The sequence below is a fragment of the Capra hircus genome, chromosome 3 (assembly GCF_001704415.2).
Source record: "Capra hircus breed San Clemente chromosome 3, ASM170441v1, whole genome shotgun sequence".
NCBI classification, from domain to species: Eukaryota; Metazoa; Chordata; class Mammalia; order Artiodactyla; family Bovidae; genus Capra; species Capra hircus.
The window spans coordinates 105,579,458-105,607,346 of NC_030810.1; the positions used below are offsets into that span (position 1 = coordinate 105,579,458).

A 27,889-nucleotide genomic window follows, 5' to 3' on the forward strand; every position below is an offset into this window, starting at 1 on the left:
ACTAACAGGTCACCCTTGTGAAGGCACCAGCTCAATGCAGTCAATGAACTTCAAAGCTGTCAAAACTGCTTCTGGAGTTTGTGTTTCAACTGCTTGTTTCTTGCTTCAACTGGGCCACATCATAGAAACCTTTTCAAACTGCCCTTTCAGCCTGTAATCTTTCCCATGTCCCAGTGAGACTACAGAAAGGCACCGGGAGGCAGGGAGGGCTTCAGGGGTCTTTATTAAGGGATGCTTTAGTCTCAAGTCTCTGCCAGGGACTGGAAGTGGGAGTGACCCCACTCCCCCTAGGCTGTCCCAGACTTGCCTTCTTAGAGGAAGGATGCAGGAAGCCTGCTGTCCCCTGAGGACAGCCTGGGAAGCTGGGCTAGCGCTGGGGTGGGGAACAGCAGAGCTGAGACCCCCCACCCTCAACCCCCAGCCCACGGTACATGTGCAGCCCGAGGTGGGAGGGGCCGAGGCAATCTTGGCCAAAGCCTCCCTCATGCAGGCCCGCTCCCGTGGCTCCACTCACAGCCCTGAGCTATTCATGATCTCTGCTCTCACACTCGCCTTGGCTCTCCACAAGCTAGCCCCACGCTTGGCTCCCCCAGGCCTTCAGTCCTGGGGGAAGGACAGAAGTAGGGAAGCATGCTAGGGCAGAGGGCGCCCAGCCAGGCACCTTCAAGGGGCCTCTCCTTTCTGCTGCCCATCCGAGCTCAGGCCCCTCCCTCGATAGTAAGCAGGGTGGTGGCCTCAAACTCTGCACCGCTCTCCTCTAACTGGCACCCCACTCTGTCCCAGCCCAGAGCACAACGCGCAGTGACCGGGGGCTGGTGGGCACAGGAGCCCTCCCTGGCACACAGGCCCGACTGCCTGCAGCTGCTGCAGGCCTGCTCCCTGCACTGGAAGCTAGAAGAGGGGAGACAGGGAACAAGTGGGGCAATGGTGTGCAGCCCCCGCAGCAGGAGGGGATCCAAGCCCTGCCCTGCTGTCGGTGCCAGCAGCCCCAGGCCCCTCTTCCTTATGAGTCCCCAGGGCTCCAGAGCTGCCTGTCCCTGCAAAGGGGGATGAGAGGGGCAGACGGTCCTTGAGGAGAGGAAGGGTCTGCAGAGAACCACCCAGACACCCGATGTTACCCAACTCTGCCCCAGGCCCCGAGGGCCCCAACTCCTGGCACCACCCACCCTGTGTCCTGGGGTGAGGAAGGGCCCCTTCTGCTGTCCCTTCCCCTCAGAGGTCCAGGAACCACTCCAATGAAACAGACACCGCACCTGCCGCCTGCCCCTGGGGAAAGCAGGGGGCTGAGGCAGGAAGGCTGGCTAGGGGCCCACAGGCCTCTCCTGCTCCGAGCACTTTCCTTGCTTTCCTGACGTCGTCTTGGCAACAGGGGGACCCCGCCCTCCCAGCTGGCTCCTGGGCCCTCCCTGCAGCCCGTGTGCAGCTGGGCTTCCTTCCTGTGTGCGTGCGTGAGTCTGCGTGTGGTGGGGTGACTACAGGTGGTGGTCCTGGCTGCCAGGGAGGGCAGGAGAGATCTGGAGTCAGCCCCGCTGCAGGGCCTGGGGCTCAGCTTCAGCCAATCTCCTTCCACTGCTTGTAGAAGTCCAGAACATTCTTGATGTCCACACTGGCATGTGCAGCGGCCTGCAAGGCTGCCTGTGGAATTGGGGGAAGGACAGGTGGAGGAGGGTCTGACCTCCTAAATTATGGGTCAAGTCGTTGAGGGGCTGGGGAAGGGGTGGTGGAAGAAGAAAAGGACAGCTGTCTGGTCTGAGGGAGTCGACTCCGGTACCTCTTCCCCATTCCGCTCTTCCCCGAACATCAGCCCGTGACCCACCTGCATAGGGCCTGAGAGCGTGCTAGGGTTATCCAGTGGAAGGCCTGTGATGATGGTCACCATGCCGCTCGGGTCCTCCTCACCTGCCCCCTGGGCCAGAGTCAGCTGTTTGCAGCTGTCCAGGATCTTATAGAGTGTCCTGGAGCGGGGAGGGGAGGGGGAAGGAGGGCCAAGTCCCAGCATTAGCACAACCTGAATACCAGATCCCCAGGGCAGAGGGGAAGCTGGGATGGGGAGGGGCCCAGGAGACAGCAAGAGCTAGCAGGCAGCTTGGAGCAGTGGGTTCTGGGAGCTGGCCTGGAGGATGAGCTCCAGGAACCAGGCAAAGATAGTGAGGGAGGGCCCTGCACCCAAGGGCCTCAGGGCCACAGGGCCTCCAGAGCTGGGGTGACTTCTCACTCCCTCTAGGGTGAGAGCCACAGGGGCGCCTGGCCCCAGGCTGGTCCTGCTGCCTGTGCCTGGATTCCCTGGCCCTGTCTCTCTCTCCTGGGGCATGCCCGCAGAGGAGCAGGGCAGGCAGCGTATCTGGGGTACCAGGGGTGCAGACAGAACTGTTACCAGGCATCGGCATCCTGCCTCTTCAGCTTATGCCGCTCGAAGCTCTTCCCTGCCTCTCTCTGGCAGCGAATGTACCTGCAGGGAGACGGGAGAGTGGCAGGGGTAGGGGCAGGGGTGGGGGGGTGCCCAGCTCACACAAAGTGGGCCCTTGTGGCACAGAGACCCCGTGTCACGGGAGGGGAAGGGGCGTCTCCCACGTCGCAGGTCCATCTGGAGCCATTCTAAGTGGCTCCCCAGCTGTTGAGCCCCGCTTGTTCCTCCTGATAACATCACTTCTTTGGTTCCTCCCTGGGGAGGAGCTGGGTGGGGAGAAGCAGCGGATGCTTTTCAAGTCAGTGCTTCTGGAGACAAGGTCCAAACAAGAGGGCTTTGTGTGGCTTCCTGGCCAGGCAAGGGCAGATGCAGAGGAGGGTGGGCCAGCCAGCAGAGAGCGGGGAGCTTTCTCCCTCCTCCCAACACCCAGTGCCTAGTCCTCTTCTGGCCCCAAAGGCAGAAGGGCCTGTGCTGGGCTGAGCACCTATACGCTGCCACCCAACCGCCCTGAACTGTGGGAAGCCCCTGGTCAACCTGATCACCTAAAGCAGCAGAAACTCCTGCAAAAGCGCCCAAGGCTTGAGTTGGGGGCTTGCTCCCCTCTCCCCACTGACACTGATGCCATGTTTGCCCCAGAGGCAGATGGACAGCAGGCCAGTGCTCCCCAACAGGGCTCCTGGCTCCTCCAATCATTGTTCATTTCAGCACCTAACCCCCGACTAATAACTATATCCTCGGCCTCCTTCCCCAGGCCGTGAGCCAACTGTGAGCAGGGACCACGAGCATGTGTCTTACACAAGGAGCGCACAGGCGTCGGTGCTGACCTGGGCTCAGGACAGGTCCAGCCAGGCCTGCACTCACCTGTTCCCTTTTTTAAACTCTGCCTCCAGATATCGGATCCCATCCCGGGCCCCGGGGTGTTCCTTCTTCAGCAAATCCAGGCCATCGATCACTGGCGGACACGGTGAGGGTGGGGGAGGACAAAACAGATGAGCCCCGGCTGCTGTGACGTGGGCTCTGCAGAAGCACCCGCGCTCGCTCCAGGACACACTGCAGCCCCCAGGAGCCCTGAAGGCCTGACTGACCTTCTGCCAACAATGCACCTGGCAGCTTACCAACTGCTTTCCCTCACATTTTCTCACCTGCTTCTCCCAACCTCCTTGTGAGTCAGGGTTTGACAGAGATGGTCATGCCCCCTTCACAGATGACATGACCGAAGTTGAGAGAGGTGGCTGGACTTGACCCAGGCCACTGTGTGTGAACTGGGCCCAAGTAAGGGCCTCTCGACCCCCAGCCAGATTCTCTTTCAGCCACGTGCCCCGACCTCTCCAAGACACTCACCTGTCCTCGGGATGATGACGATGAAGCGGCCACTGGTGGCCAGCTGGCGGATGACAGGGAGGTGGTGGCAGAGGGCCTGGGTGTCGGGGACGAGGTAGGGAGACATTGCTGACTGTGCCTTGGGCTGCTGCAGGCTCCCTTCCAGCTGAGAGACCTCGAGCTGTTGAGAGAAGCCAGGGTCGGGGTGGGGGCGCTGCATGTGGGCTGGGTGGGGGTAGAAGGCTTCTCAAGGTGGCTCTTATGGGACTCCTCCTGCTGCCATTTCTACGAATGGCTTCAGAGGAAACGCAGATAGGAACAAGGGTTAAGAGGAAGAGAAGGAAAAGAGAAGTGAAGGCGGAAGGGGAGCACAAAGGCTCAGTGACAAGTCAGCAGTGGAGGGCGGTCTGTGAGGCTGTGAGGGTAGTCAGGGCCAGATGGAGGGCCACAGCGGGCGGAGCGGGGGCTTCAGGCGGCAACGGAGCAAGAGCAGAAGCAGTGCTGGGCCCTGGCTTCTTACCTGAAGTCGTAGCTGGGCCATGTCTCTCATCAGCCTGTTCCGCCGAGCTTCCTCCTGTGCCTACAAAGGGGAGAAAGAGACAGGTGTTAAGCTTGGGACAAAGCATTGGGGGAATATTCCTTTCTCCAGGGATCAAGAACTCCAACAGGGATCGGGTCTGAAATAGGTACAGCCTTATATAAGTCAACTCTATCGCTCCCGCTAAGTGAGGGGAAGGTAGGCGTGGGAGCCAAAATGCCACTCTGGTGCACTCTGAATACCTCCCGTGAGCAGCGCTCGCCCCCAGGGGGAAAAGGCAGGGCCAGCACCTGTCTGGTCTCACCTCTGTCCGCCTCATCCGCCCCTCCTCCCAGGGAACACCATCCATTCCAGGGAACACAAACCCTTCACTTTCTGTCGCCATCCACTTGCAGACTTCTTCCAAAATCTACAGTTGCAGCCCAGACCTCACCACTCGAGTTCGAGATGTATATACCCAACTGCCTACTCAACAGCCCAATCTGCTTCTAGAAAGCTGCTTCTAATCCTCCCATGTTCCCCAGCTTGCTAAATAAACCACCATCTGTCAAGTCAGAAAGCTAACCAGCTTCAACTTTTTCCTCTCTCTCAGCCCCAGAAGTTATCAGCCTCCCAGTCCTGTCGACTGTACCTCCTTAAAAAAAAAAGAAAAGTCACTCACATCCCTTTGCATCCTTCTATTTTCAAAGCACAACCCTGGCCTAAGCCAGTACCCCCCACCTTGACTATTAAAACCACCTTCTTTCTGCTCTCTGCCTCCAACCCATTTTCTCTGCTGACAACCAAGGAAATCTTTCAAAAACCATCTGTGGTCCACCATGGCCCTGACTAAAAGCCTGTGATGGTCTTCCTTTGTCTTCTAGATGAACATGGTCTAAAGATGAAATTAAGAATGGGGACTTATTCTAGAAGACATGGGGAACCACTAAAGACTCTTTGATGAACAAACTGGCATCATCAGAGTGAGGATTTAAAATAGTAACCTGGGATGTAAGCCTCCTCCTGATCATGAGAAGATGCCAGACAAAGCCACGTGAGGGTCACTCCACAGAGCAGCTGACCAGTACTCTTTAGACGTGTCAAGATCATAAAAGACAAGGAAAGACTGAGGAGACGTTAATAATCAAATGTAACATGGGATCCTCATGGGGAAAAAAAGAGATTTGTAGGAAAACTACTGAAATCTGAATAAAGCTTGTAGTTGATAGTGCTGCACCAATCCTAATTTCTTAGTTTTGGTAATTATACTATTGGTACGAAGTGTCCACCTCTTTCCCCTCCAGAGTGTCCCCTTTGAGAAACGCCGGTAGAGAAGGAAAGAAGGGAGGCAGGAGACCGGGAGATGGGGAACGAGGGGTTCCCTAACCCAAGCAGACACTAGAGCCTGGAGAGCAGGAGCAGCGGCCCCCCGGCCTGTGGAGAAGCTGAGCTCCCAGAGCAGCTCAGAACAAGGACAGGAGCCAGGCCTTCCCATTCCAGGGCCCTGGCTCAGCCGCCCACACCTCCCCGACATTCTGTGCTTCCTTGCCTATAAATGAGGATGCAAGCACCTGAGATGCCACATGCAAGGCAGCGCTGCACATGGAACACTCGGCAAGTGATGGGCGGTGGCAACACGACAAGCAGTGAACTGCTGCCACCCCTGGGGGCTGAGCCCCTCGGGGTGGAAACCCTGCCTCGCGCGGAGCAGGATGCAGTCCCAGCAGGCAGTGTGGCCTGGCTCGAGAGTGGCCTGTGGTGTCCAGCAGCACACCAGAGGGGCTCTCAAGTATTCCCCGCCCCCCAGGAGGAGTCTTCAGGAGTTCTAGGCCAAAGGAAATGCCTGCAAAACACTCTACATTTTCTGATGCTGTGTAACTTCCCCATAATTATTTTTGTAACCCCCCCTTGTTTCCCCCCATGGAATAGGAATAAAAGCCTTAACACAAAAAGTTAGTTTTTAACAAAATGTGCTTGCTTTTAACACAGCAAGGAAGGGAGTTTCTGGGGAGCCAGTGCTCCTTGCCATCTGCAGGAAGGGGGTGCTCAGAGGTGGGGGAGCCTGTGGTTGGGGAAAGGAAGAACATGGGGGAGGAGACTGGCTTGAGATGAGGAAGAACTCCTGGGCTCGCCAAGACACACGGGCTGTGTTTGCTGCGCCAGACACCACCCCAAATGTGCCGGTGCCACTGAGCCGGGGGAGGACAACACGCCTGGGCTGTGCAGGCCCCACTGCAGAGCCCGAATGGCTGCTCACAAAGCATCAGCGCCACGAGACACAGGCCTGTCTCGTCACAGCTGTAACCCCCAGGCCTAGACTACTGATACAAAGCAGATTCTCAGTGAGTATCTGTAGAATGGATGACTGAATGGAAAAGAAGTCACACAGGCCGCCTCCTACTCTGGGGCTCCTGTGGGATGGGAGGTTCCTGCATGGTGTTTGGTGCAGGAACCTCAGTCAAGGAGCATCTGCTGAGCACACACACACTGCATAACACAACATGCAAAGTACCTGACATTCACTACCATGCCTTAGTCACCACAGCCCCGTAAAGCGGATTCTACTATTCCTAGGTAACTGGTGAGGAAACAGGCTTAGCAAGGTTAAGTGATTTGCTCAATTCAGACTGGGGGGTGACAGAAATGGCCCTCATCCCCCAGTCAGTCTAGACACAGCGGCGGTGCCAGGCTGCCCCTGCTCACAGCCCCTCTCACCCCCTATCTGCCCTAGTTCTCTGCCTGCCCTCTGGTCCCCCTAGGCTCGGTCTCCCTTGCCCTGGCCCCAGCAACCAGGTTCTTTAGTCAAGGGCCCCAGGACGCCTGAGCCTCTGGCCATGGTTTCTCAGTGAGCCCGTGGGAGCAGAGCGGACAGGGAGGGGCAGCCTGACTCACCATGCGGAACTGGGCCTGGGCCTGCTGCAGCAGGCTCTCCTGCTCAGACTGGGCGATGCTGACAAAGATGCCGACCTCTGCGTTGAACTGCAGGATACTGCCTTGCAGGCGGGCAACAAAGTGGCCAAAGCTGCGTATGCAGCAGATCCGCACGACTGTCTGTGGAGACACGGGAGCCAGCCTGGCTGAGCAGGGTCCTCCAGGCTCACCTGCCCCCGCCCGGGCTCCTTCCTCCTCCCCTCCCTGCCCTCAGCCAGTCCAGCACCCTCAGCAACAGGGGCTCCCTGCAAAGGCTTGGGGTGAAGGGAGAAGAGGAGCAGCGAGGCCCAGACCTGTAGCTACCAGAAAGAGAGTGATCACGTAGGGGGAGGAGACTCTGAGAGGGACTGGGGGAGCAGGACTCAGGGCGGAGAAGAGAGCGCGCGACAAGGCCACCTGCTGGAGACACGAGACCTGGGTTCTCACGCATCTCTCTCCTCTAGGGCCCGATCCTAACGTGTACAGCGAGAAGACAAACTGCGTCACCATTTCAACTTGTGTTCTTGGTCAGCAAAACCCTTCTCTCCCAACCAAACAAATATCTTAATCTAGAGTGCTAAAATATAAAACAGAGTATAAAGCCAACCTGCTCTGGCTGGAGAAGGAGAAGCCAAAGGGGCTGTGTGTGCTGTGTGTGTGTGTGCGCCTGTGTGCATGGTGCTGGTACGCCAGTCCACTTGGCTTCCCTCTGCTGCCCCCAGACGGCCCATGTGGTGACACAGATTCAAGGGTGAAAGTCACTGGACTAAATGTGCAACACATTCCCTTCCAGCTCCAACTTTCTCTGTTTGCTAGTCAGCTTAGAGGAGGCTGGGCTCAGAAGGGAAAAGACAGCAACAGAGATTTTAAAGCCCTAATAATTTACTTGTTTTGTTCTCTCCAAAAGGTGGGGGGAGGGGAAGATGGCTTGTTCTCCAAGGGGAGACACTGGATGGACATCCTGCCAAGAGTGACAGGAAGCCCAGATGGTTCACTGAGTGAAAAAGGACTCAGACCTGCAGCCAGAGACATGCTCTGTGTCTGGATGGAAGGGGCGCCAGCCTGCCCCCTACCCCCACCCCCAGCCTGAGCTCCTGCTTTGTTACCAAGTCTTCAAAGACAAAGCCTGTGGCACGGAGAGTGACAGCCTCACCTCCTCTAAGGTGCTGAGCAAGAGCCGAGCTGTATCAAAGCTAAAGCGTCTGTGGGCCGCCCGGAGGGGAGGCAGGTTGCGAAGTGCCGTGTCCTCTGGGAGCAGCAGGCTAGATGGGAGGTCAGGCAGTTCACAACCTTCAAGAAGCTCCTGGACCTCAGCACACAGGGCCAGGCCTGGGGAGGAAACAGGACACATGAGACCCCTGCGCTGTGGGAGCCCCCAGTCAGAGGGACACAGTGCTTCCCGTTGGGAACGATATACTCCTTGGACAGAAGGTGGGGAAAGATGCGGAGAAGAAAGGAGAGATGGTCCAGATGGCCATCAGGCAGAGCTTTAGGAGACCAGAACTGGAAGGGCTGGAACCACTCTGCAAGCACACTCCCTGGTGGCCCAGGCCACCTGCCCACAGTGGGGCAGCGTCGGGGCAGGGAACGAGAGAAGCCCAGACCACAATGACTGCTGTGTGTTAGGGAGGTGACGCAGTGAATCGCATTAACCTCCTTACCCTAAGCACCAGGTTACCAGGATGGGGGTGGGGGAGTCCGTGGGCCAGCGAGGGAGAGGGGGAGGGCAGTGCCAGGGACTTACTCACCAGATTCTTGGAGTTCGCCAGCAGCTGGCAACAGGTTCAGCAACACAGACAGGCGGTTCCACAGACTTTGAGAGCTCTTGAGAGAGAGACAGAAGAGGAAGCCTTTAGCTGGGGCAGGGCTGGAGGCTGGCAGTGAACAAGAAAAGCACTAGATCTGGGAGGTCTGGGGCTATGGTCACGTGCCTAGAAGCGCTGAGAAAAAAATGAACACAAGTGGGGCTTACAGGGGACTTGGAAAACAGGGAGGAATGGAGAAGGGGAACCCTGATGCTTCAGTGGACTTCCTCAGCAGTGAAGGCTTCGTGAAAAGGCAAGGTGTGAAACCACAGAACAGCTCTCTGGTTCGTGGTAGTGGAAAAAGCTACAGCACTGAAGAAGTGTCTCTCTGTCTAGCACAAACTCCTCCTTTCAGCCCTCCAGGCGCACGCGCTGGGCCAGCTCTCTGGGGAAGCAGCCTGAACCGCCATCTTCACTACACCACCCTCGATGACTAACAGTGACTAACTAGCTGTTGTCAGGCACAAGCACACGCCCCAGGGTGTGCCTGGCCCTGACCTAAACTCTCTCTTCGAGGGAAGAGGGTGACCGACAGGGAAAAGGGTCTTCTACAGCAGGCAGGTCTGCTTCTGGAATAAAACCACACTGAGGAAAAGCCTCAGAACACCAGAGGCTTGAGATGAAGACTCTGAACCTGAGAAGGGAAGGAGAAGGCCACCATCAACCCAGCCAGCCTGCATGGGAGCCCACCTCTGACACTGCTCACTCCAGCTGCAGAACTCTTTTAAGCCATTCCCTTGCTCGTAGCAGCTGCACCTCGTCTGTGCACCCCGCCACCGCCTAGTCCCATCTCTCTTGTTGCCACGCTTCGCCCTCTCTTTTCTCTGGGTGCTGATGTTCACCTACCAGAGTTAGCCCTTGAACATGTATTTTCACCAACATTACTCACTATAGCCGGCATTATGCCTAGCGCTGGGGACACAAAGCCGAATAAGCAGCTCTCTCACTTTCCCAGTCCACAGGACTTGTATCCCAGCCCAGGCCACAGGCTCTGAGGGCAATGGTCACGCCTAAGCCTAGCCTGCAAAAAGCATTAGGAGCCAGCACAGAACAGGTGCTTCACAATAACTTTTGTCTTGCCCAGCCCAGCTGAGGGGATTCCCACGCCCCACTGTGGCTGGCCCAGCCCTCCCCTCACACCCTGAGAGCTAAAGAGGGCAGTGGGTGTGGAGTGACGCACCTGCGCACACACAATGATGAGGTCGGGGTTGGTCCGCAGCCAGTCCAGGAAGACTTTCACGGCAGGGAGCAGGCCTTCGGCCATCAAGACCTGCAGCTTCTCCTGGATGCTCCGCTCATTCCGAAAGGAGCGCCCACTGGACTCGCTTCCCTCCGACTCCGAGCCCTCTTCAGAGGCTGGGAGTGGGAGACAGAGAACTGGGATGAGCAACTAGCAGACACCCGGCAACAGACTTCGGCTCTCTGAGAGGGGCATGCGCCCACCTGCCTGGACTGTTCTGAAGAATTCTGATGTGAAAAGAGAGGAATGCGATTCCAGCCTGACTTCTCTAGGCCCACTGAGTGCTTTTAAGCCAAGAGCCTCGTGCCTTTTAAAATACGAGCTAATTTGTGAGCTCTACAGCTACTCGCTCAACTGACACCTATGATGTGCTCATTCTGTGCGAAAGGCAGGGCAGGCAGTCAGAAAGGAGCCACCGGTAGGGTGACACAGGGCACAGAATTCAACACTACTTTAGCTCCCGGCTCTGCAAGCCTGCAGGTTGGAACACGACGCAGGCCACACTCCCGCTCTGAGCGTCAGCTTCCGCGTTTCTTCTACTCATTCAGTGGTTCCTAAGTCCCAGCACTGTGCCAAGCCCTGCGTTTGATAATGGGGATTCAGCAACAGACAAAACACGGACTGCCCTGCCCTCAAAAGGCTCGTGGTACTGGTGGGCACACGTACAAGCCAACGGACAGCATCACTTGAATGGGAAAGCGCTGGAAGCTGTGGAGGTGTAGAAGCTACAGGAGACCACAGAAGCCGGCCCTTGGAGGACTCCCAGACCAAGTACGTATAAGCCAAAATCTAGAGGGCGAGTGAGAATCAGCCAAGCAACACACTCAGAGCAAGGGAGGGAAAGCATGTTCCGGGATAAAGGAGCACTGCACAGCAGCTTAGCAGGACAGCATTTAGAAGAGGGATGCTGACTCTCCCACCACAAGACTGCCGTGGGAACTTTCCTGGGGGTCCAGTGGTAAAGACTCAGTGCTTCCAATGTAGGAGGCACGGGTTCAATCCTCGGTCAGGGAACTAAGATCCCACATGTCACAAGGTGTGGCCAAAAAAGCTAAACAACAACAACAACAAACTCGTAAGAAAAAAAGACTGCCATGAAAGTTAAATAGGCCAAGACCCTAAAAAGTGCAGCCCAGTGCTTGCACAGTGTAGACGCCACAGACGCTCGCCACCGCTGACCAGGTGCACCCTCTGCACCTCAGGGGAAGGCCCTCAGGAGAAACACCTTGTTCTAAGCCACCTGCCCTCCTAGTGGGTGCTGGTTTTTCTAGTTTCCAGGAGCCCTGGCAGGACCTGGGACAGTACAGGAGAAGTTATTGCTACAGTGTTGTGTGGGGAAGAAAGCCCCAAACCCATAGGGCAAGGTGGGAATGGGACCACAAAATCAGCTGGGAGTTGAGAATGAGGAAGTGAGCAGGAGAGGGGATCCCCAGGGAAAAGCTCCTGGGCCACACTATAGGCAGAGGCTGGAAGCCAGGCAGCAAGGGTAGGGATGAGAAGTACTCAGAGACAAGAGCAGCCTCTCTCAGGTAAGTGCTGACAGTACAGAGGTGTGGACCAGAGCAGGGCGACGGACAGAGGCCCACGCACCTGGCTCTGAAGGCCTGTCCACATCCCCGTTGACACAGCGCCTGAGGCTGGCCGAGGCGGCTGCTTCGGTAGTGGGCTGGAGGAGCAGGTTGCTGAAGGTGGGGGCCAGTCGGAAGCAGCGTTTGGTCTGGAACATCTGGGTGGACATGGCTTGTAGATTGCTAGCAATGCTGGCCTCGCTGGGGCCCAGAGGGCCATTGAGGGATTCAGGAGCCTCTGACCTGGCCCGAGATGGCTCCAGGGCTGGGGACCGTGTCCCATCCTCATCCTCCATATCTTCCAGGTCTGATCGGGACTCCTGACTGTTCATTTCTGAATCTGTCTCAGCGTCAAAAGCTGTTCCTCCACCTTCAAGACTCTTCTCGGAGCCACTGTCCGAGCCCTCACTGGCCCGGGCCGAGTCATGGCTTGAGTCCGAGTCAAAGCCTTCACTCAGGTCACTGTCATCACCTGCTTTGGGCGGGTGGCGGCGGCGGCGGAGGCAGGAGAGGCGGGAGAACTTCCGACTCTTTCTGACCTCACCCTCTGGAGGTACTACAGGAGGCGGCTCAGGACCCGGCTCCTCCTCTTTCTCCAAGGGTTCCTTGGACTCCAGTTCATCTGCGGAAAGAGGATGGTCAGCACTGGGACACCGGCAGGTGTTGACAGCCCCTCACCCCACCACACCTATGTCCCCCTCCCATGATCCCCACCCCCCATGCTAACCATTCCACAGCCACAGCCTCCCCCATCCCTGCACCTGCGCCGTCACTCTGGAATGCCGGGACGGGATTCTCGCCCTCTTCCAGCTCAGCCTGCAGCCGGATGTTGACGTGATTGACGAGGTGGGAGAAGAGGGCCAGGGTGAAGGCGATGGCTGCACTGTACTGCTTGGACCCTAAACCCAGGGAAGCCAGTGTTAGGGGCTGAGGCCTGGAGAGTAGGAAGCACCACTGATTCCAACCCCATCTCACCTGTTCTCAACTCTCCCAAGGATTTAATCACCTCTAAAACCTTTCTCTAAGGTAAAAACAGATTTCTCAGGTCTCTGCTCTCCCACCCTGTAATGTGGAATGTGCCAGCTAATGCTGCTCCCTCTTGGCCCACCTCATCCTCCCCAGCTCTGACAGGTTCACGCAGGCCCCTCCCCAAGCGCCACCAAGTCCGAATTCCGTCTGGATCAACAGTTAAGCATCTCAACCACTCTGTCTGCCTAGGTCCCAGACAAGGCTGCATGCGTCTGTGGGTGTGGGGGGGGGGAGGGGGTGGGACCAGGCTGCTGCCTTTGTTCACGAGGAGCTCCTTCAGGGCTCTCTCCTACAGCCAGCCAGTGCCGCAAGTAGTAAAGGGACGACTTGCGGGAGCAACTTTACGGGTAAGGAGCTGCAGAAAAGGGCAGTGAGGATCCCACAAGCCAGGGGGAGAGAAAAGAGGGACGCAGGGAGAGTTACCTGCTCTCTTCAAGCTGTGCACCCCCATAAGGCAGATGATGACCATCTGAAAGATGAGAAGGTCCGGGAGGAAAGCATATCCACTCTCATACTCCTCCTCATCCTCACTGGCCAGGCTGAGGTTGGGTGAGGAGGGCAGGTAGAAGAGACAGAGGTTGAAGTCCTCCAGGACTGACTGGCAAAGGGATGTCAGCTCTGAGTCCACGGAGCTGTGGAAGTGCAGGAGTAATGGGAGGTCAGTGATGGGGGCTGGGGCAGGCACAAAGAGCTGGGAGTTCAGGATTCAGAGAAAAGACTATGGGATCCTACAAGGGAGACTTCAGAGAGGAGGAGGGGGACTCAGTGCTGGCTGATCTCTAAAGCAGACAGAATAACACGGGAAGGGCACACATACAGTGGAAGGGATGTGGGTGGGCTTCCCATTCGGCCATTCCTTCAACTTCCAGTAAGCGCCCAATCTGCCAGAGGGTGAGCCACCCAGAGAATGGGCATGGAACCTAGGGTGAGACAGTGAGGGATGCCGAGAAAGGACTAACCAGCTAAAGAATTTCCAATCGAGAGACAGAATTCACCAGCCCACTCCCTCCTCTCCAAGTCCCCTGCCATAAAGAAGCCGCTGTGGATGGGGCTCCCAGGACACAGTTCTTGCTCACATTCTCTTCTACTCACCTGCTTTTGGGCTGCAGGAGGCTTTGCAGATACATAAAGTTCACCAGCAACCTCTTAATGTCTTTACATCTGAAATGAGAGGAGCCCAAGGTAGATGGCGAACAGCTCCAGAGTCCCTGTGGTCCTACTGTACAAACTGCAGAAGACCCCCCTCTTCCCACAGGCCCCACTCACCGCTTCTTGCTGGGAGAGAGTTTCCGAGTCTCACACTTCTTCAGCTGGTGGTACATTTTCGCTGCCTTGTCATACAGCCGCTTGAGATTTCCATAGGCCCCCTCAAAGGACACTTCTGACTGAATGCTGAAGGAGACAGAGGTGAGCTACTGAGTCTTGGCAGAGGAGGAGAGGGGAAGCATCAGTCTCCCAGGGATTTAGAAAGCACTGCTTTTCTTTTAAATATTTGTTTCTGTACTTGGCTGTGCCAGGTCTTAGTTGTGGCGTGTGAGATCTAGTTCCCCGAGCAGGGACCCCTGCATTAAGTGTGGAGTCTCAGCCACTGGGCCATCAGGGATGTCCCAGGAGCACTGTTTCTAGTAAATACAGGCGGCCCCCAGCCGCCTCTTTCACGTACAGACTGAGGGTGAGAACTATCTTCCCTAACAAAAACACACACATACAACTTTCAGATTAATCAGAGTAATGATGACATCTGTATCTCCTCTGCACCCAGATATGGGACAATTAATCCCATTCAATGTTACAAACATAACTTAATCAGCATTGCTGAAATACACTACTTTTCATCTTTTTAAAAGCAGAGCACTTAACAGGCGGCATCTAACAAGCATTAAGGATGTTTACGTATTCTATTCTCGTCAATCTTCGCAATATTCACCCAAATGCAAATATGTACTGAGCACCCCACTGTCAGGCACTGCACCCTACTACTGCCCATTATAGACAAGGGGATGAAGCCCGAGAGGTCGAGTATAGTGCAGAGGCCATGCAGCTGAACACAGTGCAGCCCCATCTCCAGCCCAACCTGCCCCACCACAAAGACTAACAGCATGCCACACTTTTTTAAATGTCTTTTTAAATTTATTATTTTATTTGTTTCCTCTGGTCATGCCCCACGGCATGTGGGATCTTAGTTCCCCAAATAGAGGTTGATTCTGTGTCACTGGACCACCAGGGAAGTCCCTGATACATCTTGTAACTATAAAAAGCAAGATATAGAAAAGAAGAAATACACATTAGAGGTGAATTAAATACAGCTATAAACTTTTTTACATGCCTCCCACTGAGAAGTGGGTTCTACGTCACCTTCCTTTCAACCTTGGCAGGGGGCGGGGGTGGGAGACCACAGCCACTGAAACGCTTTGGCCGAGAAAGCACTGTGGCAGTGACGCCACCAGTTTCCAGGCCCAGGCCGTAAGAGACGGGCGGACCCTAGTTTCAGGTTTCTTGGGCCATTATTCGCTGTTGGGAGTCCTGAGCCACGATGTAAGAAGTCCATCTACCTTGAGCAAGACACCACATGGAGAGGCCCCAAGACTAAAAGGAGAGGGAAAGGGGTCCAGATAAGCCAGTTCTCCAGACACATCAGACGCCAGAGCAGCCGAGTACCACTGCCTGACCCTAGACAGTGCCACCAGGACACCCAGACTGAGCCTAGGCAAGTGCCCAACCCACGAAACATGAGACAGAATTGTTTAGCACAGTAGAGGACCTTAGTGGGCACCTCCCAAAGCTGGAGGTACGTGGCTCTCTTTGCAAGTGACTCACCCTAAATCATAATTATGAATGTGATATGGGATCCAGGACAAGTAAGGGGGCATTCCCTGGAAGGCATACAAGGAATGGGAAAGACGCAATGGGAGGGCAGAAACCTGGTAATCATATGGAAGAATAAACACACAAATGATAAATGTGGGAGAAGGTGGGAAAAAGCTAACTCTGTTACACTGTTGGTGGAAATGTAAACTGGTGCAGCCGTTATGGAAAATAGTATAGGATTCCTCAAAACACTAAAAAGAGAGTTGCCTTATGATCCTGCAATCCCACTCCTGGGTGTATACCCAGACAAACAATAACTCAGGCAGACACATGCAGCCCTGTGCTCACGTGCGCGTACTAGGTTGTTCTGGCTATGCTTAACTCTGCGGAACCCTACGCACTGTAGTCTGCCAGGTTCCTCTGTCCGTGGGATCCACCAAAAAAACGCAAGAATACTGGAGTGGGTTGTCATGCCTTTCTCCAGGGGATCTTCTTGATCCAGGGATCAAACCCACATCTCTTACTTCTCCTTCATTGACAGGGGCGTTCTTCACCTCTGGAGCCGTAGCAGCACTGTTTACAACAGCCAAGTCATGGAAGCAACGTAAACATCCATCTACAGCTGGACGAATGGAGACAGGCGCACGCCTACTGTGCTATGTAACGGCCTGCTACTCAGCCATAAAAAAGAACGAAATAACGCCATGTGCAGCAACATAGAGGGAACCAGAGATGACCATGCTGAGTGAAGTCAGTCAGAAGAAGACAAATACCACAGGATGTCACCTGTACGTGGAGTCTAAAATATGCCACAGATGAACTTACCTATGAAACAGAAACAGACTCACAGACCTGGAGAGCAGAACTGTGGTTGCCCACGGAAAGGCGGGGGAGGGGTGGACTGGAGTTTGGGGTTAGCAGGTGCGAACTAATACATCTAGAATGAAGAAACAGGTCCTGCTGTGCAGCACAGGCAACTATACTCAATATCCATCCTGTGGTAAACCATGATAGAAAAGCCTGTAAGACCGGACTTCCCTGGTGGTACCGTGGATAGCAATCTGCCTGCCAACGCAGAGGACACGGGGTGTGATCCCTGGTCCAGGAAGATTCCACACGCTTCAGAGCAAGTACGCCCCGTGCCACAACTGCGGAGCCCACACACCGAGAGCCTGAGAGCCACAACTACTGAAGCTCACACACTCTAGGGTCCAGGAGTCACGCCTACTGAGCCCACAGGCTGCAACTACTGAGCCCACACACCGAGAGCCTGTGCTCCACAGCCGGAGAAGCCACCGCAACGAACAGTCCAGGCACTGCGACTAGGGAAAGCCTGCACGTGGCAACAGACCCGGAGCAACCAAACATAAAGTTTTAAAAAGGTATATATAACCAAATCACTTTGTTGTACAGCAGAAACTAATCCAACATTGTAAATCAACTATACTTCAGTTTTAAAAAATAAAAATAAAACTACAGTGGATGGGAGGCCAGTCTGTACTGATCTAGATAAGGGCAAATATTTATTGATACTGAAAATAGGTTTCCTTGACCAGGTGAATCAAGGACCACAGCCTGGAATTCTATGGCAGAATTAGGTATCATAATTTACACTTCAGTAGTTTATCATTTAACCTATAAGACCACCTTACTCCCTTTGGGCTTTGAAAGCCAATTCACTATGTAACTACTGAGAATGATTTGGCTTCTCAAGTAGACTCTGGCTCTGATTAGGCGGCAACAGTGAGTTTCCTGGCAGTTTATGTCTCACTAAAATTTAATCAAAGGCTTTCTCATTTACCTATCAGTCTCATGTCCATTTGGTTATGGTGACTCAGTAAACCAAGTCTGACCAACTTTGGGTGCCCTGAAAAAATTGTGTTTTGTTGTTGTTGTTGTTTTTTAATTCTAAGAAATAAGACAATTTTGAAGATCTTGTCAGAGGTTACTTTGGTACGATTTTACCAACTCTATCCAATTTATCTCTCTCTTCAGGAAGGTAGATATCCTGTTAGATTCCATGATAGCAGACAGCTACATTAGCTGCCCAAGTGCCTACAAATCCAGGCGGCTGTGCGAAAAGCAGCAGGGCTGCCAGGAAGCAGGGTCCCTGAGGAGGGCACCCTAATCTCACCATTCTCCCATCTATCTTACTCAGGAGCCAGAGAAGGGAGAACGGAAAGAGAGAAAGCAAAGCAGGAACTGTGCAGATGTGAAAGCTGGGAAAACAGCTGCCAAATACTCACCAGCGCAGGTAGCAATACATGGCTTCCACGTTATAGTACTTGCTGCCTGCAAGGGTGCCCAGCTGGTTGAAGGGCATTCCTGGAGAGAAAGAGGAGTCACACAGTCTGTGGCCACAACACTCACCGAAAGCTGCCAGGCCCAACCCATGCTAAGCATCAGAGAACTCATGTGGAGAACAGTGGCTCTGCAGGAGACACTGGTCCTCGGGAGATCAGCAGCTAACCTTGTTCCTGCAGAGGGTCACTGATTCCAGACTCATGTCCTGTCAGTCTAATCCCACCTGGCCCTCAGGGATTCAGCACTGATGGCTGCCACTCCTTCAACAGCAGCTGCGGCTCTTCCAACACTGACTCAGCTCCTGGAACCCTCTCACCTCGGCTCAGTCTCTTGCCTCTGAGCTCTCCTTCTGACATGCTAGTCCCCATCCCTCCCTGTACTTTAGCCTCATCTCTTCCCTGACTGTGCCCCCACGGTGGCAGCTAAAGCACAGTCTCCTCTTTCTACAGACACCAGAGATGAGGAAGCCGTCTTCTTTCCCTTCTTTTCTGCCTCCTTCCCTCTTAGTTCAAGACTCTCCCATTTCTCTTCCTCTTCCACCATCTTCTGAGTGTGCATTACTTGGGAAACAATTCAGAACCAAGGTGAAGTATGAAAGAACTGAGTGAGGAGGACCTAGGGGGAAGTGAGTATGCCTGCCTGCCATCTCAACACTGTTTTCCTCTTAGAAAATGCTGCTGGGTTGGGAGGCCCCAGTGGGGGGTCCACTTACCAATCTGAGGAGCTACTGACAGGGCTTGGTAGTAAAATCTCTCAGCTAGCAGCTCAGTGTCTACGCCAGCTAGTTCATTCTGATACCGTGCTGTAAGAGAGGGGGAGGAAGAAAAGAAATACGGTAATTCCATGCTTCAGAAAATACCTCCCCTAGTCTGGAAGTCCACTCTAGAGAGCTGTAATAGGAGCCTGGGAGGAAGATACCTGAGCTAGAAGGCAGGCTGTCTGGGTCTCTGGCACATTTGGAAGTCTACATGACTATGGGCAAATTGTTCAACTCTTTCTTCCTTGCTGGTAGGTCCAAAATGTAAAGAATATTTAGTGTTTGTAAAGAGGCTCTTCTTGATTATCTCTTCCCAAGGAAGGGGAGCTACAGCATATATTAATGCTTGAAATAACTTCTGTTATTTGGTTCTGGAATTCAACTGCTCAGTTCTAGAGAGAAGACATTACTAATGACACTAGGTCAATCTACTGTGAAACAGCTGACTCTGTGTATGTGTATGTCCACACGCGCCTGTGTCTGCTCACTCATGTTCTACTTTTTTCAACCCTATGGACTACAGCCCACCAGGCTCCTCTGTCTATGGAAATTTTCTAGAAAAGAATACTGGAGTGGGTTGCCATTTTCTCCTCCCTTCTCGACACAGGAACTGAATCCATGTCTCCTGTATCTCTTGCGCGGTCAGACAGATCCTTTACCGCCTGGGAAGCCCGATTCTCCCTGTGGCCCCTACCTGTAAAGGGTGCAGGAGTGGGATAAGGGCAGGGAGAGGCGCCTCAGGTCTACTACAGAGAATGCATCCAAAAGCCACACACCAGGAGCCTAACAGGACTAGAGGTCTTTATCCATCAGGATTAGCGACTCAGGGGGCATAGAGCAGGAGTCCTTTTCCATTCTGAGAAACATACTTCAGGTAGGTAAGTCCTCCCTGAGGTCTAACCGTGATTCCCCTAGGAATGTATGAAAAGAAAACTCCAAAAGAGAGGGACATCAAATTAAAACCTTCCAAACTTACTACTAAAACCAGGTTATCATCCTGACTTTCTTAAAGCACAAAGACATTTTTCCCTTCTTCTCGCATTCACTCATCCTTTGACTCATGGAAGAACAGTGAAGAGAAAGAAACACTGAACAGACTGGAGGGGAAAGTTATCAGAGCCCAAACTCCTCCTCCTGTCCTCCCGTCGCTTAAAGGGTGGGACCAACAATCTGAATGGCTGGAGCCTGTCCTGGAGCCCAAAACAGAGAAAAACGAAAGGTTCTGATTCTTACACAAATCCCCCAGGTACACTAGACATCGGTGGCATGCCATCTGTGCCCAATCCATCTCCTTCCCTGAGGCAGACACTGGCTTCTTGCATCCTAAGAAAGAGAGAGAGAGAGAGGTTTATAAGCCCATCCCTCTGACCTTACCTCTGGAAAACACCTTTCCTAGGTGGAGAATGGAGATCAAGAATCCAGGTCTAGTTTTGGAGCCCAGCCTTATGGGGCAGAGATGACGCCCATCCAAGACACAGGCTCACAGGTGGACAGAGGTAGGGACACAGAGGCTCCTGGGTAGGCGTCATTCACTGGACAGGAAGGAACTGGAAGAGATGGTCTAGGGTCCTCAACCTAGGACAGCTGCCTGGGGAAAGGTCATGTGAAAGGTCATCACAGGAAGGTTAATAGAAAGGAAGAAGTGAAGTCAAGTGTAAGTATAGTTGTGGGTGCCTTGGGGAGCCACTCCCCACCTAAAGGTAAAAGGTTTGGGTAAAGATGGGAAACTTGCCCAGGAAGAATGGCATATGGATGAGGGCAAAGGAAATGCTCCTGGCTTCCGCCTGGCGGAGGAGCTCATGGAGAAGGCAGCCTGCTGAAGAGCCTCTCTGTGGAGGAGCCTTGTCTGGGCTGAGGACAGGTGGTGGCCAGAGCACAGTCGCCTGGGTTCTCGCCCCTCCCTTTACCCAGGCAGCCCTGGGACTGCAAAGAGCTTCAGCTATTTGGGAGGCAGTTCTATGTGCTAGGTACTGATCTAAGTGTACCACAAGGCCAACTGAAGTGATCCTCAAAGCAACCCCAAGGAGTAGTTACTCTTACTTCTTCAATTTTACAGGTAAAGAAATCAAAGTCACTTAACAGGTAAGTGACAGAGTTGGGATCCAAATGGCAACCTGGCTCCAGAGACCATCCACATATCCCCTCCATTTTGCAGACACTCTCCTAGGTATGCAACTCCCACTCTGAGAAGCCCTTCCCGATATTTACTATAGAGGCATTGCTGAGTTGGCTGAATGAGAAGTATCTATAAGGAGATAAAGTTGTTTGGGGAATTAATTCTTTGAGATAAGGGTTCGTCATCCTCGCTCAGGCTATGGACCCTCCTGTCAACCTCATTTGACACCTGTGAATTCTGCCTTGGGTTAACCTTGCTCTATTTTTGGCCGTGCAGCTTGCAGGCTCTTAGTTCCCTGACCAGAGACCGAACTCAGGGTTCTGGCAGTGAAAGTGCTGAGGCCTTACCTCTAGACCACCAGGAAACCCCCCACTGTTTTGTTCTTAAGTGTTTCATGTGGAGAGTGCCTTCTGACCAGAGAATGCTGCCACACAGTGGCACAGACATAAGCTCCATCTCTGACCCAGAACGTCTTTGTGCTGGTGAGGGGAGGGGAAGGGGGCTGGGGGAGGGCAGGAGGGCAGCAAGGGGAGTTGGAGGAAGCAGGAAGAGGGAAGCAGCTCCAAAGAACAGTCAAACTGAAGAGAAAACCATCAACCAGAAAAGGAGGTAAACCACAGCTCCAGCACCTCAGAAAATAAAAGAGATCTGCGCTATCCTGAAAGGCTGACCATGATTTTCCCAATATTTCTAAATACTTTAATCCTTTCATCAAATACTAGGAAACAACCTCTAAAGTCAAAAGAAAGTGCCAGTCAAATCCAACTGGGAGGAAGAAAATGCTATCAATATCATCTTCCAGCGCCAGACTTTCTCTAGATCATTCCATCCCTCCCACTGGCTCTACATCAGTCCTTAACCCCAAACTAAAGAGGCCTCTCTCTTTCCTTAAGATGTTTACCCCAACTCACATGCTTATTTGGTTAAATCCAAATTTCATGAAGCATTTGTATGTCTTCTAGAATCTTCACAGCTTGGCTGGGTCACAAGGTACATAGCTACTGAGGGATAAGAAGGCCAAAGTAGAAGCAACCCAGCTCACTCCTCCGGCCCACCTTTCAGATCTCACTGACCTATGAGGGGGTCGGTGACGTGGGTCCAGTCGATGCAGCACTGCAGTTCCAGCTGGTAGTGAGACTGGATGTAGAGAAGGAGGTGCTGGTAGAAGCCGATCCCAGCAACCAGGTGCGTCCTGTAGGCACATTCCAAGGTACTCCGGCTGTGGATATGCTGGAGATAGGGAAAAAGAAGGGGCCAGTTAGGCAGCACGATCAGAGCTCTGCTCCCCTGTCCCTAATCATATTTATCTCACCGAAGAAATAAACGGATCTTCTTGGCTCTGGAAACTGGATAAAGTCTGGAACTTTATCCACCTCTCCTCTTACTCACGAGTCACCCCTATACCCTTAGATCTCCTTCTCTGGTCTCCTACCTGGGGTCAGGCTCCCCTCCTCTCCTAATCCTAATTCTACATGACTCCCTCCCGCCTTTCTATCTCTTCCTTGATATCCCTACCTACAGCCATGCTCTGGGCCAGTTGCTTAGCTGTCTTTTCATTCCTTAGCTTCCCCTCTTTAGACCAACTTCTTTCCAAGCTCTACGACCTCCTCTTGAAAAGCAAAAGTTGCTCAATTGTGTCTGACTCTTTGTGACCCCACGGACTGTAGTCTGCCAGGCTCCTCTGTCCATGGAATTCTCCAGGCCAGAATACTAGAGTGGGTAACCATTCCTTTCTCCAGGGGACTCTTCCCAACTCAGGGATCCAACCCAGGTCTCCTGCACTGCAGGCGGATTTACTGTCTGAGCCACCAGAGAAGCCCTCCACTTACCTTTTTGTTAGTCTTGATAAGCTGGATAACTTCGTAGTATACCTTTCTCCACAGTAGCTCCTCAGCCTTCCTCCCATAGTCCACCGGGTGCAGGAACATAAGCTTGACGCAGAGCTCACGTAGCCTATGAGGATGTAGAGAAGCATGAGGGGACTGGCCATCCCTTCGTGGGGGACACAAGAACTGAGGGCAAGAAGGCACCTGCCAACACCCCAACTGACAGACGTCTATGTCTCCCATTAGACATCCAGGCTCACTCAGTAGGACACAAGACAAGCAGTCCTAGAAGGCTGTGGAGCCCCAAAAGAAACAGGCGGGAGCAGTAAGAATCTTCAGTCTTCACCTTCTTCCCTTGCACCGTTCTCTCCTTTCCACTCGGCCTCTGTATCTCTTTCTTTCCTTCCTTATGCAGTACAGTCAATTCCCCCAACTCAAACACCACTCTAATGGCACCAGTCTGTTACATACAGAAGCTGCAGAAAGTGAGGGATCCCCTCTCCCTCTTAGGAAGGCCAGAGATGTCACAGACCATTTATGTACCATGAAGTCAGGAGGTAAGAGAGAACATGTATGTATATGACAGAGTTTCAGGGGGAGAGGAAAAGAGAAACTCTAAGGATGTGTAGTTTATAGTCTCAGCTTACTTGTTCCTCAGGCTAATGTTCTCCGGTTTGAACACTTCTTGATAAGCGGTTTTGTTGCAAAGGATGAGGTCAAGTCGATGCACAGCCTCCACCACAGCCCTGCAGGGAATTATAGGCAAACAGCCCTTGAGCCATGCATCTGGTCCATATACTAATCTTATAGGAAAAGCTACAAAATTAGGGGCAGGGAAACCAAATGGCTGCAGGTTGAGCTCCATTCAAAACACGATGAACAGAGCCTCCATCTTGATACAACCGCCCCCTCAGAAGATGTCTGGCAATGCTGAAGACATTTTTGATTGTCACAACCCTGGGGAGGGGAAGGAGAGGCGCTGCTACTGGCATTTAGTGTGTGCTGCTAGACACCCCACAATACCTGGGACAGTCCACCATCACAACAGTCATGCTGTCAACACTGCCAAGGTAGAGAAACTCTGACATGGGAAGGCAGGCTCTCTCAATGGAAAGAGCACAGGCTCTGATGCCAGGCAGAAAATTTAGGGTTTGAATCTGGCTGTGTCTTACTAACTCTATAATTCTGGGTGAAATGACCTAACCTCTTTAAGGCTTAGTTACCAATTTATAAAAATGGAGACAAGAGTAGTTACCTCAAAGGGCTGTTGTGAAGAGCAAATAAAATAATTTAAATACAACATTGGTATATAGTGAGCATTTGATATATATATTGGTGAAATGAATTATTATTATTAAAAGGCTGACTTATTATCAGACATAAAGGAAAAGCATTCCTAACATAAAATTCCGTTCTGCGAGAAAGGGGAATGAGAGTGTCCCTGAAGTTCTTAAGGTCTCCTGGATTCTGCTGAAGGAAACAGTTGTTTTAACATAGAGCATAGTCTCTAGAATCAGACGGCCTGGGTTCAAATCCTAGCTCTACTTCCTACCAGCTATACAGTCCTGGGTCAGGTATTTAACTTCTTTATCTCAGTTCTCTCATCTATAAAATGGGTTTAGTAACATCATTTATTTTGTGCAGGTTAAATTAATTAATACATAAAGCATTCATAACAATGCCTTGTACACAGTAAGTGTTTAGTAAGTATCAGTCTTCATCCTGAGGAGGATATTCCAGGCCTTAAGAGAAAAGTTCAGGGCAACTCTGCAATGGATGGCCAAGAGGTACCTAAGTAAGTATCATCTCTGGAAGGGAAAAACCCAGAGGATGACAGACAGCAGCTGTGAGAACAGATGAATCAGGCACTGCTCTTGGACACAAAACAACCGAAAAATAGTGAGTTACAATTCCTAAAATAGTCCAAAACCGATCCAGAATACTGAAATGTGCTCCTGGGCCAGGAAAAAGTGGGCCACAGCAGGCTAGCATCTTGTGGTGGCTCAGTTGGTACCCCTAAAAGCTGTCCTATACTTGGGAAGTGATCACCAACACCCAGCTGAGTGGGCGGAATGGTAATCAAGGCCTTCTCAAAGACAATCTTAAGAGCCCAGCATTTCTCCAAACACCTCCTGGGCTGCCTAGAGATGGAAGACAAGCTCTTTTAGCCAGCCAGGCCCTCAATGCCAAAGGCAGCACCAGGCTGCCATCAGTGATATGCCAGTTTAGTCCCCAGGAAAGGGCCATGCACAGATCTGGTGGTGGGGTGGGAGGGCGTTGTTTTCATGGACAGGCTCCACAGCCTTCCTTAAGATTCTCAGTTCAAAAAGGTTAGTAACCACTACTCCAGGGAGTTCTAATTGCAAACTCTTAAACCTCAGAGGACTCCCCACTTTCTTCTACATTTCCCATCAGACCATAAGCTCCTCCATTAAACTGTAATCTCATTTAGAACAAAAACTGCAAAAACCAGTCTTGTGTCTCATTTACTACTGTAATCTTAGGTGAAGCACAGTGTTAAAAAAGAAAAACATGTTTAAAAAAATTTTTTAAGTAGTTAAAATTTGCCTAATTATTAATAATTGGTGCTTGCATCCCTTTCAGCATCGCTTTTCCAGCTGCCTTTTCTGAGGGGTTTCAAAGATTTCAGAATTTCATTTCTATAAACAGATTGTGGGAATTTCCCAAATTTACAGAAGCTCCAATGCCAGTTTCATAGCCCGACAACATATTTACCTTGGGCCGAGAAATCAAACCTTCTTCCCCCAGTTCTTCCCACCAATCACCACTGCTATAATAAACGATAGAAAGAGATGTGCTGCCTCAAATTTCCACCCTACCCAATGCTAACAATGCACAATCACCGGCAGACAGACCCCTGTGCATACATGTAAGCCACACATGCAAACACATCAGCTTAAGTCAGTCAGTTCTGTGAGGGCAGTGGCTTGAGAAAAAACAAGATTTGAGAATGATAAGAAGGATGACCAAAGCCATTTCCGAAAACTGGAGACAAGTGAGGAATCGCGCAGACACTGCCCACGCTCTGTCTGACAGGCAGCACTGACACCCGGCAGCATGACGAGGCACACGTGCCACCCCAGTCTCTTCACCCGCCTGGAGACTGCTTGGGGCAGCCCACAGTGGGAGCCCAGAGGCTGAGGGCTTGGATCACGTTTCTATTTTTGGAGCAGCCGATACTCCCCTGGCCTCCTGGCTTAGGAAGCCAGACCAGGCAGGATGCCTACACAAGGGAGGAAAAGACAGCATGCTCTTGACTCTTTCACTGCCAAGATGGGGCCCGTGGCTCTGACCGTAGTCTTCTCATGCAAACACCTCTGGTTCCAGAGCCTTAGCCAAATGAAAACCCCAAACTCTTAACTTCCTAGTAGAAAGTGGAAAACTCAATTTGGTCTCTATGTGTCATTCTATTTTTGATCCACATCCAGAACCCATGTTCTAGCTGCCCCACACAAAAATATCCTCCACTCAGCGGGAAATGTTCACCCCGGCCTGTTCCCAACAGAGGGCTGAAAGGCTGAATGAAGATGTTAAGAAGCCTGAGTGGCACTGTGGAAATGAGAAACCAGGAATGGAGTTGCTTGGCAAGAGACTGCAGTCATGAGGCTGGAAGGAAAGCAGGGCTCAGGAGTCCCCAGATGCCTGGAAATGGGCTCCGATGACCTACGAAAACTCTGGACTCAAAGTCCTTCACCTCCCTTCCAGTCTAACACAAATAATCTTACAGCCTCTTTATTTTCATTCAGATTCCCAAAACTTGGAGCGCTAAGAGACCTAAATGCCTATCAAATCCAGATCTCTCCTTTTAAGGATGAGAAGACTAAGGCCCAAGGTCACACAGTGAACGGCAAAGCGAAGACCTCTCTTGATTTCAGTCCAGGGCTCTTCCCTGTAAATCCTTACAGGGTTCTAAGTACTATTCCCTTCCGGGTTTTTCTCCCATCTGTGACCCCACCCTCACCTTCTCAACCCCCGCAGTCCCCAATTTCCACCTTCTTACCCCAAATCCGTAAAGCTCGGTGCCCGTCCCAAGCTCACTGCGGAAGAGATTCCCTCCACGTGCTTCCCTCCCAACCTCCCACCCACCCAATTCCTTCTTTCAGCTCAATCCCGGGTTACGCGGCCCCGCCCCCTTTGCTCCCTCCAAAATTGCACCCTCTTCCCTCACCCATACCCCTGCCCGGCACCGGAGCCCGCCGGTCCGGGAGGCCCCGCCTCTCGCTGTCCCCCACTTCCCTTGGCGGCTGCACTCACGCCGCGGCCCCTCTCACCGGTAAAGCCGCTTAGTGTGGAGGACCTTTGCTTCGGGCTCGCTGCTCTCCCCAGTGGGGGGGCCTTGGCTCATGATGCCCGGGCCCAGGGGCGGCTCCCGGTCACAGGCCCCCGCCACCCACCGCTACTGCCACCACTGCTGTCTCCGGCCGTAGCCGCAGCCGCCACCGCCGCCGGCCCTGCTCGGCCGCCATCGCTGTGAGGCGGCTGACCGCGACAGCTCCTCCTCCGCCTGCCAAATCTCGCGATAGCAGCTGCAGGTGGCGGGCCAGTGGCCTGCCGCTACCAAATCTCGCGGAACTCTTTTTCCCTCCCGGGAAGTTGCCAGAACTAAGTCTGGGCAGCCTCGCCTCTTTCCGGCTTCGGTGAGCCCTTGCGAAAAACTTTATTGACACAGCTGCCAGACAACAAGCAGTGGCCTCTGCGGCGAGGGTGCTGAGGCTAAGCTGGATCTGGGCAGATGGGCTCACAGCTAGGAGCATGACTTTGCTTTGTCCGACAGTGGTCATTTGGCCCATCCGTTTGAGCCGAGCCTCTTTCAGATTGCTGGATAGAATGACTCAAATGCTCCCCTTTTCCCTATTAAACAAAAAACGTGTATGTGAAAAATTTCTTGGACAGTCAAGCATGACATAAGAGAAAGGCCATTCGATACAGAACTTCTGTACCTGGGCCCTTCAGTTCCCCTACCCCAACTCCAAGATTTCCATTTGCTGTTAATCTCCAACCAGCCCAGCAAACATTTATTGAACACCTGCCATCTTCCAGCCACAATTCTGGGTTCTGGAGACGCAGGCATGAGCAACTCAGACACTGCCCCTCCCCTCATAAAGCTCAAATGACTTTAGGGGAAAAGATCCACAGTGAGAAGCAACAGCCTTATGTTTCTGCCCACCTGGTCTTTCCATGGGAAAGATCACCTTGGATTCCTATTGCTTTCTTAACCTTGCTGCTGCTGCTGCTGCTAAGTTGCTTCAGTCGCGTCTGAC

At 52.8% G+C, this 27,889-nt stretch overlaps 1 protein-coding gene across 2 annotated transcripts; it reads right to left on the reverse strand.

Moving 5' to 3' along the window:
• SMG5 (SMG5, nonsense mediated mRNA decay factor) lies at positions 206–27,137 on the reverse strand. Of its 2 annotated transcripts, none has more exons than XM_018046284.1 (22): positions 26,900–27,137; positions 23,255–23,353; positions 22,611–22,734; positions 21,855–22,011; positions 19,899–19,988; positions 18,621–18,710; positions 17,851–17,929; positions 14,063–14,188; positions 13,889–13,957; positions 13,220–13,428; positions 12,529–12,666; positions 11,790–12,389; positions 10,140–10,315; positions 8,903–8,978; positions 8,308–8,483; positions 7,137–7,295; positions 4,248–4,307; positions 3,749–3,908; positions 3,269–3,359; positions 2,375–2,449; positions 1,817–1,955; positions 206–1,635 (listed from the first exon to the last, which is right to left on the reverse strand). In XM_018046284.1, exons 1-22 carry the CDS (start codon positions 26,971–26,973, stop codon positions 1,552–1,554), a joined length of 3,051 nt encoding a protein of 1,016 aa, XP_017901773.1. In that variant the 5' UTR covers positions 26,974–27,137; the 3' UTR covers positions 206–1,551. The 2 variants fall into 2 exon arrangements, with proteins under 2 accessions (XP_017901773.1, XP_017901772.1); XM_018046283.1 differs by having other exon boundaries at positions 206–1,706.

Coding starts and splice junctions, on each gene's coding strand:
- SMG5 (XM_018046283.1), bottom strand. CDS start 26,973: ATGAGCCAAGGCCCCCCCACTGGGGAGAGCAGCGAGCCCGAAGCAAAG. Junction 3,360..3,748: donor CGTCATCATCCCGAGGACAG/GTGAGTGTCTTG, acceptor CGTGTCCGCCAG/TGATCGATGGCCTGGATTTG. Junction 1,956..2,374: donor AGGCAGGATGCCGATGCCTG/GTAACAGTTCTG, acceptor TCCCCGCTCCAG/GACACTCTATAAGATCCTGG.